The sequence below is a fragment of the Apodemus sylvaticus genome, chromosome 8, assembly GCF_947179515.1.
Source record: "Apodemus sylvaticus chromosome 8, mApoSyl1.1, whole genome shotgun sequence".
Lineage (NCBI taxonomy): Eukaryota > Metazoa > Chordata > Mammalia > Rodentia > Muridae > Apodemus > Apodemus sylvaticus.
Window position 1 is genome coordinate 63,110,989 of NC_067479.1, and position 27,366 is coordinate 63,138,354.

At 43.8% G+C, this 27,366-nt stretch overlaps 1 protein-coding gene across 4 annotated transcripts in view; it reads left to right on the forward strand.

Moving 5' to 3' along the window:
* Positions 1–27,366, forward strand: part of Msra (methionine sulfoxide reductase A) — a 317,918-nt gene that overhangs the window by 188,751 nt on the left and 101,801 nt on the right. For 3 of the 4 annotated variants that reach the window (XM_052191211.1, XM_052191214.1, XM_052191210.1), the window contains one exon: positions 20,440–20,544. The exons of the other annotated variant lie outside the window; for it this stretch is intronic. In XM_052191211.1, the coding sequence (XP_052047171.1) occupies positions 20,440–20,544 (105 nt within the window). The remainder of the gene's footprint in view (positions 1–20,439; positions 20,545–27,366) is intronic. 4 annotated transcript variants of the gene reach the window in all.

Below are 27,366 nucleotides of genomic sequence, written 5' to 3' on the forward strand. Positions count from 1 at the left end.
GTGGCTGCCACAGCTTTATCCATCGTGCTCTCAACCCCAGTATCTCAACATCAAAAAGACGTCTTTTTGTCCTTTAGTGAGAAGGACTTTCTAGAAGTCCTCCAACAAGCCACCCTCTGTGTCTCTTGGCTAGATCTGTTTCATGTGCTCAGCTCTAAACAAATATCTAAAAATGGGGGTAAAATATCTAGTATAAGAATTATCAGGGGATACCTTGAGACATTGCAGTGACCCCACCTGCCTGCAATTACCTTCTACAAGGAAGGAAAATTTACAGATGGATAGCTGTTGGGTGGCCAGCATACGATGTCAGCCAAATCATGTATCAGGGCTTGTCTGACCATCTAGGATAGTGACTGTAGTGGTTTAAATGAGAAACAATTCCCATAGGCTCATGTTTTTGAACACATGGTTCCGATTGATAGCCTTGTTTGATAGGTTATGGAATCCTTAGCCGATGCAGCCCTGCACACTGAGATGTTCACACTTAGACAGATGTTTATAAGTGTGCATGTAAAACCCTGGTGTGGGTTCTTCCCTGGAGTGTTTGTTTCATATCCACATAAACCAAGCTTCTCCTTATTTACTCTTCCCATAGAGGCAGATGAGTAAACACAGTCTCCATTAAAATGAATGTTTTAAAATGCTATAGGATTTAATACTTAGATACATCCATTTGGACAGAAAGTGTTCTGTAAGTGCTGGGCTCACAAAAGAACTGAACCACATGGTGATCTAATTCATCTTACTCTTGATGACTTCTTATGGAGACCTGATTTGCTCACAAAGACTCACAGAATTAAACTTAGAAGTCTTTCTATGCATAGGTTCACATTCTGAAGACATATAAAGATCATGACTTTGTTTTACTGCACAATGGCTATAAGGTCAACCCTGTAAGTGTATAGTGTGTGGCGGCCTCTTCTGGCAGTATTCCTCACCACCAGAGCATAAACCATGGGCATCTCTGTGACAAATGAGTGTGCACATACTCCCCCCACCCCCATCACCTACTGAGTGATGGTCCACACATTTTACAGTGTTGGTACTGGAGGGAACAGAAACCCATAGACAAACTACTGTAACTCAAGTAGTTCACCATCTAGAACAGAGACAAAAGTTTTGATTTGGGATAGAAATAACTGAAGCTATCCAGTCTCAGTAGAGAAGAACATTGTGGGGGGGGGGGTTCCCAGGATAAGTGGACAGAAAGGAGTCAGCAAGGAGTTGAGCAGATAAGGCTGGGAAAGAGGATGAATTCAAGCCAAAGCATCTATCCTGAGTGAGACACGTTAGGAAAGGGTCCCCTAAGGATTGCAATGGGAGGAGCTAGCTGGAAAGGATGATGTCACTGAGTCAGGAGTCACACATCTCACATAAAACCACGCAACATGAATAATTACCCACTGACACAAACAATATGTTTCAAAGTATTTCAAAACAATAGTAAAGGCTCATCAGCCTACTCCATCTTCTGAACAGTCTCCACGAGCCCCCACTGACCTCAGCTCCCAACCTATTTGGGATCTGGTTAAGGAGCACTTGGTGATTTGCTGTTACATGGAAAGCTCTGATCTTAGATGCCTAGGGTTCAAGGACAGAATGCAACCCAAACTCAGCCTTTCAGAAGACTGGGCCCCAGGGTTTTTCCAGCAATGAATTGCAGGATGGTCTTCCTGTCTCATTCCACAGGAAGTGGGTAGGGAACAGTGCTCACCTGGAGGGGAGAGATAGCAATTCAGCCCAGCATGCCTCTTTGTTGAGCTTGTATCTGGTCCTGACTCTTGGTCATCAGCTCCTTTTATATCTTCCAGAAAATAGGCAGCAGGAACAGGAAACAGAGCTAATGCTCTACTTAGTGTACAGATCCTTAGCCTAGAACAAAGCAGGAGAGGTTGAACATCAGCTCTGTTTTGGGGTTTTTGTATACTTGTGTGAAATATACAGGTGGCTTAAAAAAAAAAAAACCCTTTAGACCAGCATCACAAGAAGGGTTTCAATAGATTTCATTGGAGGAGTTAGATGGAACATCCTTCCCACCAAGAAACCTAAGAAGAGTCACCTAAGTGGATGTTTTGTTATGAACTCAGACCAAATGAATAGGCTCCTGGGGATACCTGGTAACTTACTATACATTCCTGAAATCTGGGGGAATGAGATAGGGGTATAGTTACTTCCTGGAAGGATAGAGATGAACTCAAGGGCAAGAGCTATGCATGCCACTAGGAAGAGTGCACAATGGTACATGCTAGGTAGATCTGGCCAAGATTCTAGCTCTAAATTTGTGTATATTTCAGAGCCAGACCCTATAGAAGACAGCCACTATGACATGTTTTTAAACACTTCTCTCCCACAGGCCTGAGGATGTGTCAGTCAATGTAGGAGGCATGTAATGTAGGAGGATTCTTTGTACTCATAGATAAAACCTCGGAACACTAAGAAATACACGGGATTGTTACTTCAAAAGAAGGGATACATAACTTGTTATCTGCCCAGAAGGCTGGGAATGGATTCTGTTATTAGCCTGGTGACATTTTGCTCTATTCAAGTGATTGGGACCACCCTGGATCCTCCCCAGACCCTTATCATGGGCTTGTCAATCTATAGAATCTACACAATGGAAAGTATCATATGTAGTCAAACTATAGGGCCCATTATGGAAGATATCACATGGAATTCCAATGTAGTCTTGTCTTAAACATTATTGTACACCCAGAATTGAGTATCATCTGGAACATTGTCACCAAATTGTTCTGTGTTTAAATATGCCTAAAATAAACTGTTTGGTGTCAGATTCCCGATGTTTGAACCAACACCAGCTATTTAGTTGTATTGAACCAACGTATCTTCTTGCCTCCTCAAGGTCCTTACTATGTTAGCCATGGTAGTTGCACAGTCAGTAAAGTGTTTGCCACACAAGCATGAGGACCTAAGTTTGATCCCCAGGGTTCAGTAAAATAGCTAGATGTGAAAGCTGAGGAAATGGATCAGTTGGTAAAGTGTTTGGTCTACAAGTATTAGAGTATAAGGCTATATCTCCAGCATCCACATAAGACACCAGGTATGGCAACACATGTCTCTAGTCCCAGTACTGGGGGATGATGACAACAGAGACAGGTAAATCCCCAGGATTCCCTAGCAGGCCTATCTAGCCAATCAGTGAGTTCACAATTCTGTGAAGAGACCAGGCCCTGTCTCAAAAACATAAAATGAAAAGTATTAGAGAAAGATACCTGATATAGACCCATGGCCTCTACAGGCATACACACACACACACATACACACACACACACACACACACACACAAGCGGGGTGTGATAGTGACAATTGTAATATCAACATTGGGGACTAGAGACAGGTGAATCTATAGGACTTACTGACTACCCAGCCTAGCCTTCTTGGTGAATTCTGGGCCAGTGAGAGATCTTGTTTCAAATATCAGACCATCATCCATGTTCCTAGTGTCTGTGGAGGCCAGAAGAAGACATCAGATCCCCTGGAATTGAAGTTATGAATGGTTGTGAGTTGCCGTGTTGGTGCTGGGAACCAAACCCAGGTCCTCTGCAAGAGCTGCAAGTACTGTTAACTACTTAGCCATATTCCCAGCTTTTTAATCTCCCCATTAAAAGAACAATGGCTATTGTTCTAGATTTTAGCCCATTCTGATTTCCTCATTTTAATTTAATCACCAAATAAAATTTCCAAATACAGCCCCATCCTGAGGCCCTAGGTATTGGGCTTCATTATGCAGTCTAGGTCAAAGGGTACAGTGCAGCAGCCTCTGACTCCAGAGATTTTAGTTGCCTGCCACCTTTGCGATGAAAATGACCATTTTTAGACTGCGGGTAAGGCCAGCCTCTTAGCATGTACACCATGTATGTTCTTCAGACAGGAAGGGGAGTGGACAGGTTCTCGGGAGGGCCTCGCCAGCCTTATCAACGCCGCTCTGGGGTCAAGGTCTAACTTTTAATTAACCCAGCCATCTCCTGGTGCTATTGCCATGGTTTATTTTCTAGTTCATTTTAAAGTTTGCTGCAGAAAGCAATCTTGTTTAACTTCCTGGGAGATACTGTCCAAGAATCAGGGCACAATTTCCAAACATTGTTTTAGATTCTGTCATTTACAAGGCTGAAAGGTAAAGGCTTGAAGGTTAAATTTTAATAGACTAGGGAAAGGGGGTTTCAGTATCAGCCTTTGCAATGAAAACAGGTTTTCAGGTGTACATTAGTGTGGGGTCACAGAGAAACTCAGAACAGTAAGCAACTTGTGTATTTGCATGATAATTAAAGTTAAATTCTCAAATGCAGTGTTAGTAATAACTTGTTCTTAAGGGTGAATTAAAAGTTAATGCTGAAGTTTTGCTTTTCTGTGGGAATCACTATGAGCTACAAAGCGGTAGAACTAGACCAGGTGCTTAATTTATAAGGAAAATGAGGCATTTGCTCTACAAATGAAATTCTGTAAAGTGAACTGAAGTTGTAAAACCTAGGGAAACCAAACCCATGGCTCTACTGAAAGCTCCTACCTCACTGCAGAGAGTGAGGCATCTGGGTCCTCCCGCCCCCCAAGTCTTACTTCTCTCTAGCATCCGCTCTGGGAAGGCAGCATATTTATCCAGCTTCTGTTCTTCCTTGACATTTTTTTTTTTTGCAAGTTCATGCTTGCATACCCACATACACCCCAAAGCAACACATCTACTTTGCTTGTCTGAGCCATTCATAAGCACTGTAATGCTATCAATATCTTGAATGAATTTTCTTTTCACCAATGTTTTATTCTTGAGATTCATCATCAGGACCCATGAGCTCTAGTACAGTGGCTTTCTTTCTCTCTCACTGACCACCTCTTCTTTCATAGTTGGTTGTTCAGCATCTTTTTAAGCTTACTTACAGATGGACATTCAGTTGTTGTTACAGGTTGTCTGCAGAATGTCCTACGAGGGCTCCTAGATTTGAACACTTGGTCTGGAAGAGCTATCTAGGGAAGCTGGGGAAACTCTTCGACATGAGGCCTCTCTGGCAGATAGATACAGGAGTGTAGGGGCCATATTACAGGGCCATAGCCCAGTGTCGCTTCCCACCCAGCTCCCTGCCACATAACCAACAGCGGCCACACACTTCGGCCACTATGGGGTCACCTGCCACCGTGCCTTTCCTACCATGATGGATGTAGTTCTTCACATGAACCAAAATTGCATTTTGCTACAGGTTGGCAAAGATTATTTCCATTTTCCCTTCTGTGGCTGCATCCTCACAGGTGTGCCTGCTAACTGCCCCTAGGATACAGTGTCTGTCTGCAGGTGTCCAGATAGTTGGGACTCTGTAGTAGCTTCAGCCACTCATTTCCAAGGTAGGATGTCCCTTTTACAGGAGGAGTTTTGTTGTTGTTGATTTTATGGTTTTAGAAGGCATCTTATTGTGCTTTTAATTTGCATTTTTGTAATTTTATGTGCTGGCTGGCCACTTGTATTTTTCATCCATAAAATCCATATTTATAAATATGGCTAATTTTCTTCTATTGAGATTTGACTTTTGCTATATCCTTATTTTAGAGAGTTATTTATAAATTCTGGATGCTAATTCTTTGATACTTTTGCACAGAACATAGTTTTTCTTTATTGGGTCTTGTGATAAGCAAAAGTTCTTAATTTAATCTTTTTCTTCATAGTTTATACATTTTATATCTTGGCTAAACATATTTCCCTAACTTGGGATTACACTGTAGTCCCTTCTGTTGGCTCTAAAAGATAAAGATTTTTGCCTTTTATAACAACTTTTAATATATAGAGAATTGGGCTTTAACTATTATACAGGGATCTAACTTTTTTTTTAATGAACAATCAGTTCCTTCAGAGAGCTACCATAGAGCCTTGGTTGTATGCGAAGCTTACTACTTGCCTGGCTGTCTGAACTCCTGTTTTATCCTTGGGTCTACATGTCTATTTTTCCATCAGAGCACCACAGTGGTCATTAGAGATGCGTTTGGGAAGGGCGGCCTTTCCAGAGACTTGGGGATGGGAGTGGTGGTCCCTGGGCCATTTTTGAATCATACACTGCTCTGCCACACACACTCAAGAATCAATTTTCATGAAATGTGCCCAGTGGTGACTTTTATTCCATTTGGGAGTAAAACTAAACTGCTTGAAATTTTAGCATTCACAGGGGTATCGCTGGGCTTAGTTTATTGTTAAGTTTGATTTGGTGTCTTCACTTTGGTTCATTGATGAAACGAGCTTCTAACTTTCCTTTCTCACACTGTGTTTATCTGATTTTGACATTAGTTCATAGCAGCCAGGTAGAATGTAGTGGGAGGGTTAACTCCCTTTTTCTATCATTTTGAAGCGCTCACAGTGATGCAACTATTTTCAGACTGAGTGTGGGTGACAGTTGCACTCTACATATTCTAAAATCCCTTTGAATTGTGCACTTTAAATAGGTGAATTCTATAGTAGCCAATTATATCACACTAAATTTGTTACCAAAGGGAAAAGCATTTCCTATTGAAATCACCAATAAGTTAAAATAGCCCTGGACTCCCTACTTTAAATCTGCATGGGACAGTTCTTATCCTCCCTGCCCTGCTCCCTCTCCTCACCTGTCCTTCCCCATTGAAAGCATCAATTAAGAAAATTTAACTCATTATCAAAAGGGTCGATTTAATGAAAATGAATTGGGATGATAGACCCATCATTTTCCAGCAAGAATCACCCGCGTGCCAGCGGTCTAGGCCGAAACAGCCTGACAGTATGGCAGGATATGCTCACTAGCAATCTCAGCATAGACCCCCAGGTCCTGGCAGCACAATGCTGGAACAATGAAGGTCTGGGGGTGTGGGAGCCAGCTCTGTCAGTACAGCCCACTTCGGGAAAGTGCAAGACATAGGGAAATGTCTTTAAAGGACAATTCTGGCTTGTGCTACAGGGGGAAACGGTATCAAAGCTACACAATGACCAGCCTCTGTGGAGTGGGTCCTCTGTAGGGAATTCTACTTTGTTCTATATGCCAGAAACCTTGACCCCACCCTGTGTGTGAAGCAAGGGGCTGCTTTGTGAAGGGGCGCTGATCAAGACCACAGCCATTATTGTGCTGGGAGCCAAACATCTGAAGCTTATCACCACGCACAATAGTGGAGGCTTCTTCGCCACATTTCTAATTATATTTCCAATGCTTTTGAGATAAAGGAACAAAGAAATATGGGACTTACTTTTCAGGTTTTGAGGCCACTCTGAAGTGTTCTCTGTAAAATGGAGGGAGGTGATTTTGTTCTGTCATGGTGCCGTGAGCAGAGTCTCCGCTTCTCAACCCTCCACCTTTGTAAATGTGAATGTCAGAGATGCATTGAGACCTAAGACAATTCATTTGTCCTTGCTAATGAATGGTAATAATTTATCATTTGTACTAATCAGAAACCCTTTCATCCATGAAAACAAACAAGCTTTGCAAACAGTCCCCTCTCCCAACCTCTGCAGCAAGATCAGGCAAGTGTGAGCGCTGACAGCTTTGAGAAAGGGCCGAGGCAGAGAGCATGCCGCAGAAATCACGACCAGTTTGCGTTGTGTCTTGAAATTCCTGTTTCCAAAGTCACACTGACCTAATTGCTGTACACTCTGGTGGTGACCTCTATAATGGGCATCTATCTGCCCCGACAAAAATTCATTTGCCAAGATGCTTTCTGGCATTAGCATGCCCATTGATGATCAAAGTTGTCAGGCTTATTGTCATTTTGGATACAGGTGTCCATTCTGTGCTTTCACTGTGGCCAGCCTAATTGACGCCGAAATTTGAGGTAACAGAAATAGGCCTGGTGACACAGGCTGGCTGCCGCCTCTGCTGTGTTTGCCACTCATTCTCCCTGTCTCAGCTCCTGACACCCATTTCCCCAGGCTCTGTGTAGTCTTGCTCATACCTGACTTGGGCGTGCTTTGTTTTGTTTTGTTTTGTTTTGTTTTCGTTGGTTGTTTTTTGTTGTTGTTGTTGTTGTTGTTTAAAGTTTCCTTTGATTGAGCTTTTCTACCATGAAACTTGATTTTTTAATAGAAATGAAGTTCTGCATCTTTTCTAGCTTTATTTCTTCTATACATTGTTTCTTGGCTAAATTATTTGATTACAAGATAAAGAATTGATGTAAATAAGTTTGGGGACAATGGCAGCTCTTTTGGTGAGTGTGACCAACAGCCGTGGGAAGAGAATGCTGGTATCAAACCAGACAGGGCCGGCACCTGGGTGCTATGGGTGGTCACCATAGTTACAGAGAAACTGGAATGGATCAACTGCATAAGAACCCTTTCCATTCGGTTGTGTCCCTACTCTGTGTCATGGTGTTGTCATTTTTGTCATCCCTGGCTCTCTTACTCTAGCCCTGTGGGTCTAAACTGTACCCTGCTGTGGCTTCAATGTAAGATATCTGTAGAAAGGCTCATGTCTTACAGCACTTGTCCCCAACTGGTGATGCTATTGGGTGGGTTATGGGACCCTTAGGAGATGGAGCTCTTGTGGGAGGAAGCACTTCACCTTTGACTGGCCTTGAGGTTTTAGAGCGCAGACACAATTCCTGTTCTCTTGTTTTGCTTAGGGACTATTGATGCCATGGACAGATGCCTCATGTCCCTGCCACCATGTCTTTTACATTACAATGGATTGTACCCTTCTGGAACTATGAGCCAAAATAAACCCTCCTTTCTTTATGTTGCTCTTGTCATGGTGCCTTGCCACAGCGACAGAAGTAAACACACACCCACTTTCACCCTCTAGTGAGATGATCTTTCTCTATGGCACCTTCTCTGCTCTCTCCCTCTATGAACTTTGGAGAATCGTCTGTACCATTCCCACAGTGCCTAGTTCATGCTATCCTGTTTTCTTGAATTCTCTGCATGCAGGCTTAGTAAACCATGGCCTTAGCCACCATATTGGGATCATTTATATTAAATTCCCACCTTGTGAGGCTGGGGTAGAGAAAAATAAGTATTGGGGTGCTTTGTAGTCAACAAAACCTGTGTGTGTATATGTGTGTGTGTGTGTGTGTGTGTGTGTGTGTGTATTTGCGGGCGCACGCACGTTCTCTTAATCCTGATGGTGTGCCCTCTGTGCTTGATTATGTAATACTGACACTGTGCCCCTTTTGGCATCTTTATTATAACGGCTTTGTGGTCAAGGAACCCAAGACTTGGGGAAGCCAAGGAATTCATCTGGGTCACATTCTCACTGCAATGCCAATGTCCTTGGCACAACTTCCCAGCACTTCACTGTTGAAACCATTTGGTGTGCTCCTAAGGACATGTTTGGGTCCTAAATTAATTACTAGCTGTCATTAAAGCTTACTAATCAAGTTTAAAAGATTCCCAATATCAATCTAGTCACAGCTGAGCTTGGCTCTATAGGAAACCATTGGTAGAATAATTTAGTGGCTACCCCATATCTAGGCATTTATGGGAATAATATCATGGTCATTGAGAAAGGTTTGATTAGACTCCAGTGATCTAAGCTCCTAGAATTGCCTGGTTTGGGCTATGCATATATTCTAAAGGATATATGTGTGTGAGTGTATGTATGTATGTATGTTTGTATTCATGTATAAAGATGTAATGTTGGTTACATACCTGGTTTGCATGGTTTTGAGATAAAATATCAGCTTGATTTATTTGTGTGCCTTGTAGCTCAACAGGTATCTTGGACCTGAACAGATGGGAAAAGCCAAAGCTTTCCCATGTAACCAATAGTATTTCTATGCAGAACTATGTTCTGAATAAACCTGAAGGGTTGACTTTTAGTTGTATTTCTTTTAAAAGTAGTTAAACTGGGGCTGGGCTGAAGTTCAGTAGAAGTGAGCATATACAGGAACTTCAGCTCAATCTTTAGCATTGCCAGTAAACAACAGCAACATCTAAATAAGTCAAAACCATTCTTGCCCTGTGATCATCAGGATATATTCTATGTTGGCTGTGTGCAATTCACAATGCAAACTAGGAGAGTATGTGATCACCACACAAACTTTAAAAACAAATGTCGTGTGAGTATGATGCAGTGTGAGCAGTTGTATGTGGATGACTTCAGGAAGCTCCCAGGCCACACTGTGCCAGTGACTACTGGGTTATAATATATAATAGCAGCCTCCAATAAGATGCAATTTCTTTCCCCTGTTATTCAAAGCCGAGAATGCTTTTTTAAGAGTATGAAAAAGTACCTGGCTAGGCTTTAAGACCTCTTTGTCACCCTGGTATCAGAGGGGTCTCTGGCTTTTTGCTAGTCCTCATGGGGGCACAAACACTTTCTATTGCAAACCTACTCTGAACAGCTTACCCAGATAAACCCACCCAAGAGCTGATCCTACCAGAACATCTGTGTGTGAACCCAGATCCTAAATCTTAGAATCTTTTGAGGATGGAGGACTGAAGTTACCTTATACTGTGGCTCACTATTGCGGTACTAGCAATAGATTCAGTAACTGAAGACAGGGTGTAGATTTGATTCTGCCAAGTATATTCCCAAAGTCCTTTACATTGCCTGCCTGTAGTTGAAGGCTTATGATACAACAGTTAGTTAGCACAGAGTGGATGAGATAGTATTGGCATCCCTATTTCACAAACAACTTGTAGTTAAAAGGGAAGAAGGCGTCAGCTGAGCCTCTGGTGTAGGGCTTCTGTCTTCTAGCCAGTGCCCATCTAACAACACACAATGCTTTGAAGCTTGAGGCCTCTGAAGAGTCATTGTAGAGAGGTGAATAGTCTCTAAAAGGCACACCCTGGTCTCAGGTAGAAGGAAGTAGATTTTGACTCAGTAAAGATGACAATTTTCATCAACTAGGATATTCTACAGTACAATGAGCTACTTTGCACAGCAGTGAATGCCTTGTGTGGATGGTGCAGTGGGATAAGATACAATGTGTAGATGATCTTCAAGACCCTTAAAATTCTGAGACTATTTACAGCCTTGTGTTCAAAATGACTGCTTCCCTTTCCAGCTCTGAATAGAAGTACCCATGGAGGCCATAAGAGTATCAAGTGCCCCAGGAACCCTGAGTTGGAATTCTAATTGGAAGTCAAGGGGCAGGGGTGAGGTGCCACAGGGAATTGAAGGTGGTTTTGAGAACTTGCTGTTCTCGCAGAGGACCTGGGTTCAGTTCCTAACATCCACCTGGCAGCTCATAACTCTAGTTTCAAAGGATTTAGCACCCTCTTCCAGTCACCAAGGATGCCAGGAACACACACACTCAGTAGTTCACTTAAATACATACAAACAAAACATTCACATACATAAAATAAAAATAAATAAATAAGTATTCAGAAAGTACCCAAATACTTAGATGCCATAGTTGTGACCTGCTCTCCTTGCGTATCCCACATGGAAACCATCATGCCCTGATATATCAACCTCATTTCATACTGAGGAGTCTAATCTCATTTTTTCAAAGATCTTGTTTTCTCCATGTGCATTACCGGTGTTAATAGTAGGCCATCCAGTTTTGCAACAAGTTTGCATTTGTTCTTTAAGCTCTGAAAGGCCTGTGCCAGGCAGATATCGTATACCGCCTACCTGTTTCGTGGCAGGGAGCTGTGAGTGGTGCTCTGAAAGATAAACATCGGCCACTCTATATGTCAACCCTTCATACACTCGCTGTTCTGTAAACCCAGCCACCCAGTGATGGCTGCCTCTGCAATCAGCGTATTTCAAGCAGAAGTGAGTAAACAGTCCATTCCCATCCTACTTCCCAACATGCACCTCCACATTCAGTAGTAAGGAAACCTCTAGTGTCACCTCACCAAAAGATAAAGTGAACCGCATTCTGCATTCTTGGGGAATTTTCCTGAGCAAGTACTCCCCTGCCATTGTAGTAGCCCTCTGAGAGAAGAGTCTCAGGATGATATGTCCACATAAAATACCCACCAGCAGATTCTGAAAACCCCAGCATGTCTCCCCATGGACCACCAGATTTTTTTTTAAATACAATCACTCTAACAGATTTTTCCCCCTATGTTTCAATCAATAGGATGCTTTTTAAAGCTTACTTTTCTCGTTGGACGCTCTAAGTGACGGATGAGACAAAAGGAAGAAAGCCAAGATAAAATGGCAGCATAGATGCTCCTCAGATCCTATAATGAACTCCACAGGGCATCCAATTTTGATGTATTAGGACTTTTTTTTTTATAATGAGTACATTGTTAGAAATCGCATTTTCTATCGGCGGGAGCTGGAGATGAAACTGAGCTGACAGCTTACCTCTTTGTAGTTAATTAGCAGGAGAAAAGTAGTGTTTTGAATCTCGTGTGGGAAAGGGGAATATTATTCATCCACCCTCTCTCCCGTCTTCTCCCTTCAAACACCTGGGTCTTTTTGTGCTCTTTTATTTGGTTCCGTGGCTCAGCTGAGTCTGGTTGGCAGGGAAAGGATGCGGGATATTGAAGAATGGTTATTATTTAATGAAAAAAAAAAAACCTCTGTAACTCACGTCTCCCATTCCTTCAGCCTGCAGGGTAAATAAAATAGATCTGGTCTTTTTATTCAAAAAGATCAGTTCCTTACCTAGGCTTCGACATGAGACAATGCCCGTGGGACAAGGGCTCCTTGTTATTCTATTACCATTCGTCATCATTGAATCCTCAATACCTGGCCCAGCATATGGGACTTTGTAGGATTTGATTCATGCTTATAAATCAATGAATAAATAAGATATCGTGTTGGCCCATCTGTACAGTGTTCTTGTTGTTTTGGTTCATCTGGTATCGTCCTCTGGGAGGTAGGATGCCCATTTTAGGGTGGGAAGTGGAGTTCATATTGGATTTGGGAGGTTAAGGGTAGGGAATTCATGCCTAAGATGTGCCATTAGGCTAGTGGACAGGGTTGGGGTCTTCATGGACCTCCATCTGGAAGAAGGCTAGATGAGTGGTGGAAAAATTCAGTTCATCTCGCTATCTGGTCCATGCGTGTTTATTCACATTGTATCTTGTGCCCTGTCCCGGGGAGCTGGAGGGGAGAGCAGCTGTTATTGTCTCTTCTCTCTAGAATCTCCCTGTGTCCTGGATGGGGCACTAGAACATACTTGAAGACAGGAACATGAAGGATTACCTGCAATGAGCTGACCCTACAGGGCTGAGAGTCCAGGGGAAGAATCCTCATCATTTGAACACCTGTGTTCTGGGTTCTGGCTACAGCTCTCCTCACAGAAACCTTTTGAGTGACCTCAGGGGAAAACAGCTCTGCTCTAGCACTAGGCCTTAAGCTAAGTCATTGGACTGCAGTATACTAGCTCTTCTTGTGGCTCTCGACTTTGTATGGTTCTGGAGAATGCTGGGGATCAAGAGGCACTGGGAGTGGGCAGGGGTTCTGCATTGCAAGTTGGAGGCTCTGTGTATGGGGGATCTGGGATTGGATGAAAAGAGGACCTGGATCCAGGAGGATGTGGGAAAACAAGACTGGACTCACATCTGTCTTGGAGGGTCCTGGGGCCAGAGCAGGGCTCTAATATCACTGCACAGAGGATGGGGAGCATTGTTGACTGCTAAGGTCTTGTTTGTGTCCTTTGCTTATAAGATTAGCCTTGCTTTTCCTATCAATAAAAATGGGCATAGTAACATCCATCTTGATAGCCACCGAGAGTGTCAGTGATACTGCAAGACACACAGAGATGCAGAAGCAATATGCGAGTCACGCACAGGAGTTCCTGTCTCCTATCGACAGGAGTAGGTAGCTGGGGAATGGACAGCTGTGGACCTTTAACAATGACAGGGCCCTAAGAGCCCCTCTGGACAAAGAGTTCAAGCCTATTTCTCTTTATCCTCCTTGGAATCCCTCCCCTCCTTCACACTCACTCCTGCCTTCTCTAGTCACAAGGAACATGCCCTTCTCTGACTCTTTGACAGTCTAAGACATGGGAACCAGTCATTATACCACCTTCACTATCTTCACATCTCTTGTTTCATTGAGCCATCTTAGCAGAACTCAAATCTAATCTTCTTCACATTATATATATTTGGGGGTGATATCTTGGTTTCTTCCTCCGAAGAATGGGAATAGTAATGTTGCCTGCCCTGAGGTATTTGTGAGGGTGAGCTTGGGCCATTCATCTCAAGGGCTTGGCATATGTGCTGCCTGTCTATACTGTTATTGCTCCTAGAGGATACGAGGTGAACATTCTTTACCTGCTCCCCACTGCCATCACAGGCCTTTCCAAAGAGCTAAGAACCTTTGTTTCTTCCATCACTGAAGGCTCTGAGTCTCCTATGCCTTCTGACCACAGAGACAGCCAATGCAAAAGGAGAAAGGCGGGCCTGAGTGCTGTCCCCTCAAGGCGTTTAGTTCACTCCAGATCTGTGGGTTTTGAACTATTAGAAATTATCTAGAGAATCTTGGAAGAGTACAGATTCCCACATTAAAAAGTTAAAAAAATAACAGTAATTTACTAATCATAACAATACCAACAACTATTAATAAAGTTTATATGGATGTATTCTGTGTTTCCATATGTCCACACAGCAGAGCTGTTCTCCATTGCAAGGAAGCTGTCCACTTTACAGTGGGAAGGGAGAATCACCTAGGACTTGGGAGTGTGGAGGGTAAGGGAGAAGAGCATGTCGCTAGGCTGTGAGGACAATGTTGAGTTTGCAGGTACCCTCCTCTTGATGAAGGCTGAGTGGGTTTGTGGAAAAATCTAGTACAGAGCTAATCTCAAGTATAATCCCATGAAGTCAAAGCTATTAATGTTCCCATTTTGCAGACAATAAAGCCAAAGACCAGAGAAGAGCTTCAGGGGGCCACACAGCTGCTAAATAGCCCAGAGGCTGTCCAGCTACCTAGGCTCCCCAGTTCCCAGGATCTGCTCTGTCTGGGTGGCCCCTGGCCATCCTTACCCAGTGCACAATTCAATATCTCTGACTAGGTGCTTAGTTCTCAGGCACAGTAGCTCATTACCCACTCCTCTGAAGTCGCATTCCTTCCTTTGGGTCTCAGGGCTAGGCAGAGGAGCAAGATGCTCAGGAAAGGCACCTACCTGGTCCTTCCCTGTTTCCCTTTCAAGATACTTTGGTCCAGCAGTGCGAAGCCACCTGCTGTGCTGTAGCTAACTGCTAACAAGCGTGTTTGCACATCGCTCCCGTCCTGCTATTTGCACGATGGAATGTGAAGACACAGCTCGAAATATTTTTAAGATCTGGCCTTTTTATCTCAGGAAGCACAAAACAGTGTTTGCAGTTTGGCCTCTGGAATGAAATTAGCTCAGCGCATTAGCTCGTTCCTGCCAAGCTGGGGCATTTCCATAAAGCTCCCGAGCCCCTTGAATCCGTTTGATCCTTTGCAGTGTGTATTTTTGCACAGGTTCTTTTGCTTGGGAGAAATAAAGTAAAGACACTGAAAGGTGAGCTTGGCCAGGGCACCCTCTGCACTGTTTGTCAATGCAAATTGGGGCTCGAACTTGAATGATGGTTTCCTTTAAATGGCCAGGCTTCTTAAAGCCTCTTTACAAATAATGTCAGTGGCAATCACAGCGAGAAATGTTTGCTAGAGAGTGAAAATTTTTCCTGGGCCAGCAAGATGGCTCACAGGATGGAGCTTACGCTGAAAACATGGTGACCTGTGTTTTATCCTCAGAATATAGAAGGAGGACCAACCTCACAGAGTCGCCCTCTGGCCTGCACACATGCGACCTGGCGTGTACACACTTACTCCCCCACCTCCCCTCCCCTTCCCCACATACTAGGAAAAAAATCCTTCCTGACCCCACATTGCTATTACTAAAGAAGAACGTTGTTTTGTTTTGTTTTGTTTTGTTTTGAGCCTGGGTATCTATCCATTGCCACACAGTTGTGACTTTTCCTGTAGGTCACTGCTTGTGTGGCATTTGCTTTCTCCTAGTTGAGTTCAGGCTCCTCTGTTCTAAAGTCTCTCCTTGGGGTCATTGGATAGGCAAATACTTCACCTCCATTTAAAACTTGGTGGGCTTGGATCCTGTTGCTTCCTAGATGTGTAATTTCTGTAAGAAAACTTGTGAAGAGACCTTGGCTTGCTCATCTGTGAAGGAGGCAATGTCTTTTTTTGCACCAGTAAATAACAGTATTTGCATCCTGTGTTAATAAAGGCTAAAGGGCAGAGGCAACTCAAGTGTCCATTGGTGGATGAATGGATAAATGAAATATAGTTTGCGCTCCTGTATGTGCATACACACACATACACACACACACACACACATGCACACACACACACACACACACACATGCACACACACACACACATGCACACACACACACACATGCACACACACACACACACACACACATACACACACACACTGAAAGGAAAGGAAGACCGTCTAATATATACGGCAGCATAGATGGACTGGAGGACATTAGCCAAATGAAATAAGTCAGCCACCTAAAAGTATATGCTCTATGATGGCATGTATAATTGCCATGGTTACGGTAGCCAAAATGGTAACATGTAATCAAATATGTGTTTCTCACACTACCCTGCCATTGTAGAGATGGCAGAGTAAATTTTATGGGTATTTAGGTATCTTCCCTTTAGGTATCTTCCCGTTACCGGGGGTGGGGGGGTGGGGGGGGTGGGGGGGTGGGGGGAGTGTTGCACTCATGAACTGTATTTCCTGGTCGACACTAATATACGAATATCTTCTTGGATCTTTCCACATTTGAAAGCGACCGTTCTAAGATGGTGGCTTGGTCTTTTTTTTCTCCCTGTCATGGGTCACATGAGGCAGGTTACCATCTAGTCAGCATCACCAGCATACTTTCAAGCAGTTTTGCAGGTAATAAATAAAAGATGGTTCCCTAATATTTCAGTGTGCACTTATTTGCTTTTATTCAGTCATTACAAATATTGAACTTTTTTTTAACATTACAGTACAGTTACTGCTTCCTATGTGAGGCACCTACTTGAACCTCTAGTTTACATATCTTGTTGGGTTTCAATGGCTTTTTATATCAAATATATCTGTCTGTCATGTTTATAACCTATTGTTACCATTTTTAACATTCAGAGGGCCTAAGTGATTTGTATATGTGTATGCATGTGTATATGTGTAGTGCATGATGGATTCATGTGGGTGTGTGCACATGTACCTGTGTGTGGTGGTTAAAAGTCAACATCAGGTGTCTTTCCCCATCACTCTGCATAGTATTTTTTGAGACAGGATCTCTCCTGAACCTGGTCGATTTGGCTAGGCTAATAGACTGATGAGTTCTATCGAGCCGCCTATCTATACCACCGACATCCTAGCACTCGTTACAGACAGGAGCCACCATGACAAGCTTTCTCATGTGGGTGCTTGAGATCCGACCCAGGGCCCTTACATTTATGAGGCAGGCACTTTACCACTGGGCCATCTCCATCTCCCCTGCCCGTTAATGCTTTTCATATTTTCAAGTCACTAATCACTTTAGTAGTTAAATCATTTATTTTGACATTGCAGATGATTAAATCAGATGTGTAATAGACCAAAAGTGTTTTGCCATAACCAACTGTTATGCATGCTGTATCTTCTAAGCTCCCTATGACCTCCCCTTTTATATTTGTTAGCATAAAGTCTACTTACGGGATGGGGAAAAGGCTCAATGGTTAAAGTGATCGCCATGCAGTGTGAGTCCATAGTTTGGATCCCCAAAACCTATGTAAATGCTGGGTTGGTATGACAGCTCACTGTAATTACTCTGAAGCTGGAGGTAGGAATCCCCAGAGAAAGTTGATCAGGAAAATTGACATTGGCAATCTCTGGGTTTGATTTCAAGATCCTGCCTCAAGGAATAAGGCAGAAAAGGGATCAGGATGACTCCAGACATCACCCTCGGGCCTCTGCATGTGCGTGCAACCATGTGGATGCTCCCACAATGCATACTCACACACGTGCAAGCACAGCACATACACCACACACACACATGAACATGGAAAAAGCAATAAATAAATATAAAATCTGCTTAGGTGCTAAATTCTATGACTATGGAATCAGAATAAAATTGTATGGATCGTCCAATTAATAATAAAAATTTTACTATAATAACCACTAATAGCTCATGGGGAAAAGAACATGACAAACATTAGGGCAAGGAAAAAACTAAATTGGCCAACACTGATATTCAGTGTTTACTCCAGTAGCATGAATTACTCCCACTGAGGAAGAACCATCTCCTACAGCTGTGAATGCTACAGATTGAAATACCACAGCAGTGAGGGAGACCGGCCCTCATGGTGCCTCTGGGGAAGGAAAATGGGGCCAGCTTTACTGAGGAGAAGTTTGGCACTAGACACCAAGAAATCTTTCAATATTTATAAATGTTGACTCAGAAATTCCAGTTAGTCAGCTGTGGCTAGAGATGCCTCTGACGTGTGGGAAAATACTTATGTCCCTGGCTAGAGATAGGATTCTGTGTGAATGCCCAGTGATAAGAACTGATAACGACATAGCTGGATGACTTGATGGAGTCAAGTCATTACAAGTGCCATTTTTTCAAACTTACATTGCAGTACGCAGTTTTATCTGCCCCTTGTTTCTCCTCTTACATTTCTTACATTTTTTTCAGCTTAGTGTTATTCATAAACATTGTTCCTATAATCAAAAAGAAATTCACATATTAAAATATGTTAGAAAGAATGAAAGGTTCTATTTCTTTTCTGGACTCAGGCTTTCTAAGTTCACCTTGCTCGCTCTCCTTTGACGTAGCGAGTGGCCCCGGGATGTGGAGTCAGTGGGCATGTGTGTTTAGTTATAATACTAAAATTCACTAGCTGTTTGACCCTGGGTGGATCTGTGTATCTCGGCTGTCTGGTTTGTAAAAGGGAGTTGCTGTCAGACACAACTAAAGTGAGAAAGCCCTCATGCAAGTGGACGCTCTGGCCTACTGGGGCTTAAGTTCAGAGCTGTCCCCGGACTATTTCATGGTTGGTCATTTGCATAAAGGACCATCAGAATTCAATGAAAGAATAGTCATACTTTATTACCAGGGCAGAACAGAGCTCCAGGTCAGCCAGAGAGGCACAGTGCAGTGTTGGGGTGGAGTCCATGGACTTCTGACGTCCCAGGATTTTATGCAGGTACCACCCATCCTGTCAGCATGATCAACAGAGTGATCCCCAGTGTGGTTGGAGTCAGCCTCCAGGTTAGCTAATAATAGCATGCCAGCCAAAGGCTCCGTGGTTGTTCCTTCTGCATGGTCAGTCCTACCTCAAGACTGCTGTTTATAGTTCACCTCATCCTAAGGTCCATTGTGAACATCCTCATTTCTACTTGATATCAAATAGTTTTTCTCATGGGCATTAAGGAAAAGAAGTCCTCTCTTTGGACAAAGCCAAATTCTTTATGATACATAAGGTGACAGAAAAGAGAGTGCAAGATTTGAATACAGAGATTGTATTGTGTGAGGGGTTTGGGGAAAGGCCTGTTCCCACAGGTTCTAAGACTGGACAACAGGAAGGACATGACCGTGACAGTTAGAAGTACGAAGGCACGCACTTCGTTCCCCATTCTCCAATCTTCAGGATTGCCTGTGAGAGTAAAGCCACTCACAGTAGACACTGCAAAAGGACATTTTCTAGCACAGATATTCACTACAGAGAGGAACTGGGCTGAGAAAATACAACTCCTGGGTGCTTGTCTCTGACTAAGTGTTCAGAGCACGGCAATTGTGTCTCACCACTAACTTACCTAATGGGGATGAGTTCTCGGTCTATTTCTGAAGGTTTCTCTCTCTCTGGCATTGCTCTGCTCTGTCCTTCAGCTGAGTCCACTCCTTAAAGTATACGGTGATGTAAAAAGAAATTAGGAAAGTCCCCTTTTCAGAGTTTCCACTCCTGAGCACCAGGTCAGACTGACTGGCTCTTGATTTCATAAAAATGAGACTAGAAAATGAAAATCCAGGTTGGGGACTTGGCTCAGCAGTTAAAGCACTTGCTGTATAAGGATGAGGACTAGAGTTCAGACTCCCTAGAAGCCCCACATAAAAGCAGCAGCCCACCAGCCCACCTGTAAAGTCCGGCAGCAGGGAGAGATAGAAGATCCTCAGAACAAGCCGGCAACAGGACTAGCCACATTATTAAGCTCTAGGTTTGACTGAGAAGTCTTGCTTCAGTGAATAAGGTAGAACAGCGATCAGGAATAATTCCTAACGTCAACTTGAAGTCTCCATGCGCATACCCACGCATATGCACCCACACACCTGAGCAAATGTGGGTGCGGGGGGAGGGGAGAAAAATGAAAATGGAGTTTAGTTCTCATATGAAAGACACAGAAGTCTTCCTCCCAGTAATCTCCAGGGAGGATAACTATGCTTTTATAACTGGGGACAGAGATTGGGGATGAGACCAGCAACTGAAATCCAATTACACTTGTACCCTTCCATCAGAGAGAAGAGTTCAGCTTCTATCTGCAGGATCTTTGGAGCCCCAATAGCTTGCAGTGACTTGATGTTATCAGTAAAATTGGATTGTATGTTCTGTCTCTCTCTAGAAAAAACTGGCCACGCCGAGGTCGTCCGGGTTGTGTACCGGCCAGAGCACATCAGCTTTGAGGAGCTGCTCAAGGTCTTCTGGGAGAATCACGACCCGACCCAAGGTAGAGTGATGAGTGAGCCAGTATTTAATTATCTTACTAATTACAGCTGGGATAATTAGTGTTTGAGCTGCATGGGAGAGATGAACCTTGAAATCACACAGGAGCTCAAGAATATGATTGCAGACATTTACTGACGGAATGGGGCGGGGGCACACCGGGAGTGGAGGGCTAAGAGAATAAAGGCACAGCCACAGCCAGCGCCCCTCCCCCATTACAGCTGTCAGGGGTGGGAAAATTCCCACAGAGAACGACGCCAGACAATGGAGATCCCTTCACCTTTGATTATTGCATTATTCTTCCTTAATGCAGCCTTTTGTCTACAAAATTAAAGTGTCTTCCCAGTAACCACAAAGTTTCCCTGATTTATGGTCCCTTTGTTTTCTTGGAGTTTAGCTTTTCTCATCTTTTTGACGTTATCAGGTTTGTTTTTTAAGAAATGTCTGCGGGTGATTACAGAAAGGAACAAAAAAGAATATAAAGGTGAAAAACTGTTCAGTAGACCACGATGCGACTTGGGTTATTCAAACATTTCATTTGTCCTCCTTGGAATCTGTTATGAGGATATTAATGTATTTTGACTACAAACAGTGTCTGGCGGCCGGATACATTATTTGGATATACTCCCAAGCAGAAAGTCCCCCATTGGCTAATATTATAGTCAACAGTGAAAGATTTCTCCACTGCATCCTAGTCTCCTTTCTAGGGTGGCTGTGCTTGGGGATGGAGAGGCTTCTGAACTTGGATGTTGCACAAGCATCCTTTGTCCAGCCTCTGTCTACTCACAGAAGCAAGTTTCCCTTTGGGATTTTCTGCGATGGGTTTGCCATATTGACAGTCTCTTAAGGAGTGGACATTCCTTCCCAGTTACATTTGTGCTTGTGGTAAAATCTTAACATGGGCCCAACAGAACAAGTTGGTGAGTCTTAAGCACTGTGTGTTGTGTCAAGTGTGTTCGCCAACATGCCCCACTAGAACTACCCACTACTGGGGTCATTTGCAAAGGTCGAAATTCAGAGTGAAGGCAAGTACAGCACAGCGAGAGCTGAAACTCCCATCAGGTGAGCCTGCCAGGTAGAGAAGGGCTGAGACCTGAGTGGAACTGTAATGGAAATGTCTGTTTTCTATGGGTGTGGGTGCTGAGGTGAGGTGAGAGCTGAGATGTGGGCCAGTAGGTCAAGGTCAAGAGTATGGCAGTCCGAAGGTTTGCTGTCACCAGAGTTTGGGCCACTGGGCTGCCCTATAACATGAATAAGGTCACCTTGAAAGCATAGCTAGGAAGCTCTGATGGATGCTTATATCCAGGAGCTCATGCTAGAGAATCTCCACCAGGTCACTCAGACATTCAGTTACAAGTCTGGCAAAACCAGAGGTCAAGATAGAATGCTTCTAGCTTCTAAACCACCCAGGACACCCACATGAGGAATCCAGGAAGCCTGAGGGAAAGTCCTGTGGGAGAGCTCGGAGCCTGTAACTTGGCTGCCTTGCACAATGTTCTGTCCCTGTAGGACCCTGAGGCCTCACTTCAGTAGCATCTCAGACAGAGTCACATGTTGCTGTTTTTCTATCTTTATGTCCTTTAATATGGTACCCACTCCACTGTGTCTTTATCAGCTCAGGTATGCTAACAGGTATGGCCCCTGAACGCCCAGGAGAGATTCCCTGAGGAAGGCCGCTGCAGACTCTGTTCGCTCCCACACTTAGGTTACATTTACCTCAACAGCCCTCACTCACCTCTTGGTTTTCCTGTTTGTTTGTTTGTTTGTTTGATTGATTGATTGATTGTTTATGGTCTGTGTTACTCTTCTAGCAGGGCATAAGAGTGTATGGGTGCCTGGATGGCTCCAAAAGCAGGCATTTATTGCCTCAAAATTCTGGAGACTTTTCAACCATGAGTCTAAGACCAGGAGTCAGCAAGCTTTCTTTCTCCTGAGGCCTCTCTCCTTGGTGTGCTGATTGCCCCCTTCTCCTCACTGGGTCCTCACATGCTCTTTCTTAGGTGGGTTTCCTTTTCTTACAAAGACACCAGTTGTATTAATGACCATGTTATACTTCATTTGCATAATTTCCTTTTCTAGCCTCCAAGGGCACCAGGCACAGACATGGTACACAAATACATACACACACAGGCAAAACACGCATACATGTAAAATAAAATGCTTGAAGAACCAAAAAGTAGTCTTGTAAATTTACAAATGCAACCACATTCTGTGGTGTGGGAGCGGAGACTTCAGCTTGTGAAAAGGAGAGAGGTACACACCTGAACCCGTCACACCGCACCAGAGCGACAGCACACACCACTATCCATGGTGACGGCTCTGCCTGCTTTTCCTCTAGGGGTGTTTTTAACGCCATTCATAGACTTATAACCTGAAAGTCATTTAAAACCCATCCAGGTGAGCATCATGGACAGAAGCCTCGCCTTTCAGTGTGCTTCCCGTGCCATGCATTACCAGGATTAGTCAGGGATAGCTCTATGCAGTAGAACATGGTAACAGTCTCTGTCCCTCTCCCTCTCCCTCTCTCTTCCCCTTCCTCTCCTTCTCCCTCCTTCCTCTCTCTCTCTCTTTTTCTTCCTCTCCCTTCCCCTCTCCCTCTCTCTTTTTCTCCCTCTTCCTTACCATGTTCCCCAGGAACCTCCTAGACTGGCTTAAGGGATGGGTAGATGACTTAGCAGAGACATTAGTCATCCCCTGGGTCTGTTACATGAGAAGAGAAGGTATCTCCCGTTTCTGGGGTGCCAAGGCTAAGGTGTTCTGTATGTACTCTGTTAGTTCTCCAGGAAGGAAGATAAACAGGGACGTAGACTTGTGAAATGCACCAGGAGACTCTAGGGGTCTGAGTCCCATTTTTTCTGCACAGCTAACCACCTACTCTGCCAGCTGTTGCGTGGCTTCCTAAGCCCCAGAGCTATGTGCTCTTCCTGATCTTTAGCTAGACTCAAATTTCTATGCCTTCCATCATGGAAATTCTCATGCATCCGTTTGTCTAATTTTATCACTATGCTTACCATATTAGGAACTGTTGGTTATGCTCATTTATAAATCAAAGGTCTAAGCCATTTGGTTAATAGTCTCACCATTGACTAAGATAAAAGGGAGGTGACTAAGTAGTGCTTCTTTGAGACTTTGTGGCTTGATTAGGGACTTCCTTGGTAATTCAGAATAACTATTCAGGGTTTGAGATATGTGGCCAGAAAATGAGTGAAGCTCTCCTGTTACCATCTCTGAACTGCTGTGGAAGCAGTTGTCCACCCAGGACCTTGTATATCCTGTTTGTCAGGCATGCCATTTGGTTATGCTAATCACTAAATGGTCCAAATAGGTGGGAGCATCCAGCCCCTAAAACAGAGGGAAATGTGTTCTCATAAGAAAGTCGTCAGAACCCAGTGGACCAAGATCAACTGAGCACTCAGATAAGTTTGTGAGACTGCACAGCATCATCAGACCAGGTGGAGTGGACACTCGAAAAACCGAAGCCAAAACACAGATTCAGAAGAACCCTGGATCATATTCCAGTGACGCCTGAAGCTTCCAAACATGTCGTCATATGTAACTTCTCTAAGGTCAGATTGAAGACCATTGCGTGAACCATAGGCAGTGATCAGGAGAGAGTGAGCCTGTGAATGAACTTAGTTCCCCTCCTTCTCAGTTTCCTAGGGAAATGGCTGTGCAAAGAGAGCCCCAGTGCCTGGATGAGGGTAGGGAAAGCATGCAAGGGGCTACCTCATGCAGAGAGGAACTGTCAGGAGACAGCAGCATGGTGGGTATGGGCAACTCTGAACTATGAAGCAACAGCCCCTCAAATTTGTTTTCCAGAATCAAGACTAAGCAATTCCAAAAGCCACCCAGGCAATGCTCCCACCTATATGAGAACTCTTTGTCCACAAAAAGACCGACAGTGCTGAAGAAGTTGAGAAGGGCCCTTGGCCTTTGATGCTAGGATACGCTCAGAAAACATGCTTATCTTCCAAAAAGCATGACTCCAGAGACACAGACTGTAAATAGCATGCTGAAAGATTGTAGGCTCTTCTTAAAGTTGTCAAAGCTCTGAATGGGCCACTCACAGTTTTGGATTGGAGTTTATTGTATTTGGAAGGAAAGTAGAACCCTTGAATGATATTTGCAATTATGTTTTTATTTTATTTTATTTTTATTTATTTATTTATTTATTTTTTGCTAATGTCCAGGGTCCTACCACAGAAGAAGAAGAAGGAATTTAAGATCAAAATCTCTATTTAAGTAAATCAGATCCTCAGGACACAAAGGAAACACGAAATCCTGTGTGTCTGTGCTTCAAGGGTCTGAAGCAGCACTCATAGGTAGAAGAGTCACAGACATGGTTCCTGCTTAGAAGGAGAAAAACTGGCAAGAATTGAAGATTCTGGTGCTTTAAGATATTCTATGGAGGCTGGGGAGACAACTTAATCAGTAATCTTAATCAGTAATGTATGCTGTGCATACATGAGGACAAGAGTTTGGAGAGCCCACTACCCACGCAGAAGCCTGTCAGGATGTCATCTGCTTGTAATTCCAGATCTGGGAGAGTAGATGTAGATGTGGAGGGATTCCTGGAGTTCATTGAGCTCCAGGTTCAGGGAGAAACCTGGACTCACAAACTCCAAGCAGAGCATGATTAAGGAGGGCAACTGACATCACACACACACACACACACACACACACACACACACACACACACACACGCAAATGCATGTATGCATAGGCATATACTCGTGCATGCACACAAGCAAACACATTCAAAGTTATAGAAAGGTCCAGAGACATGTCCTTCCATAGTCACTGTGTGATTGTCTCTCAGTCCCAAGAGCCTCTCTCAGTGTTTCAAGTGGAATGACTGACCAGGAAACCTCAGCTTACATTTGGCTAGAGGAGCCTCTTTCACCTCCTCTACCAGTGACCACAAAACCTGCACTTTGGCCAAAATCTTCAAGTTTAGGCCAGTGCATCCTGTGTTTGTTTTCTGTCTTTACCCAGATATAACTATAGGTGTAACCATTTGGTCCCCTAACTGCTGAAATTCTCCAGGGAACACAGAAGACACTGAGATTGAAGAGATTGGGGTTCTGGCCCCAATTTAGATCCTCTCCAGCCTTGAGATGTTGGGCCAAGACACTCAATTCTGAACTTCTCTGTTTTTCCTTAACCTTCTTTATTAATCAGGGTTGTCTAGAGTCATAGAACGTATGGAATGAGTGAATACACACACACACACACACACACACACACACACACACACACACACACACATTCTTGTAGGCTGCAGTTCAACTAATCTAAACAATGGCTGCCCATGAATGGTAGTCCAAGAATCTAGTAGTTGCTCAGCCCTATGAGGCTTGGGATCTTAGCTGGTCTGTGTGTTCTGGGATACTGGAGAAGTAGGCTCCAATGCCAGGGAAGGGGCGCTGCACTAACAAGGCAAAGAGCAAAAGCTTCCTTCTTCCACTGTCTTTATGTAGGCTGCCAGCAGAAGGTTGGCCCAGATTAAAGGTATGCCTTCCCACTTCAAGATCTACATCAAAAGCCTGTGTCTTCCAGCCTCAAGATTTGGATCACAGGTGTGCCCTCCATTTCTGGATTATAGTTCATTCCAGATATAGTCAAGTTGACATCCAAGAATAACCATCAGATCTGCTAAAGACAGCCTAACCTCATGGTGTATCTGGCATAAGAACTAACTAGCCTACCATGAAAACCTCAGGGTACAAGGGAGTGCCAGGCAGAGCTAGAGCTTTCTCAACACACCAGCATTTCACCAGATTTTGAAATTTGTGTTTGTAGTGACCTTGCCCTCTGTCTGCTAGAGGTTGGATTTTATATTCTCAGAGATTCTCTTGTCCCCCATGTGATTGGGAAGAGGTCACCATGGCTTGTGTTTTGATTCCATGATGCTGCTGATGCAGACAGTGAGCCTCCCTCACAGGCTTCTGAATTTTGATTCTGAGACAGGAATAAGAAGATGTGGTTCTAGCCTCTAGTGCCAGTTTATGTGCCCACTGGTGATACAGTTTAATATTTGTATTCCTGCCTAGGACACAGAGTTCAGGCTGTAGACCTTGGGCTAAGTCATAGTATACAATGTCTGACTTTTCAACTATAAGCTATTTCATCTTGTCTATCTGGGGCAAGGGACCCTTACAGTTATTAAGGACCTTTTAGGGGCTACCCTAAGTGATAACTGTTTTAGATTTTTGACTTCTCTTCATCTTATCTGTAATTCTCATTTAATGGGAAAGAAGGGGCAATGTTCCTAAGGCCTTTCCCAGAGCTTTTCCCAGTGTTGGTGGGCCCCATGTTTGCTGAAGGCTCAGTCTAGCTTCTTTCCATAGCTCTAGAGGAGAGCAAACTCCTGGGCAAGTGTACTTTCTCCTGTGTTAAACCGGATGGTCCTTTGTGATAACAGTTATAACGTCAGTGCCTTTTTAAAAGTGAGAGCAGTAAATACTAGTTCTATGGATTGAATTCTACTCTAAAGTGAAGACCACGTTTTGTTAACCATAGCAAGCCTCATGTGCCTCTGGGAAATGGGAATAGTTACCCTTAAATACGCACCCCATGGCCACTAGGCCATGCCAGCTCCCTGTGGGATTTGCAGGTCTTTCCTGGTAGCTCTAAACCAGGAATAATTTCCGGATAGTCCTTTGGGAACCATGGCCCATCACAGTGGCTACTGACCCAGCGTCTATTTCTCTACTTGGATAGCTTATAATTTTAGCTGGATATATACTTACTAATAAAGGCTCAAACTATGGGGCTGGAGAGATGGCTTAGCAATGAAGAACACCTGTGTTCTTACAGCGGCTCC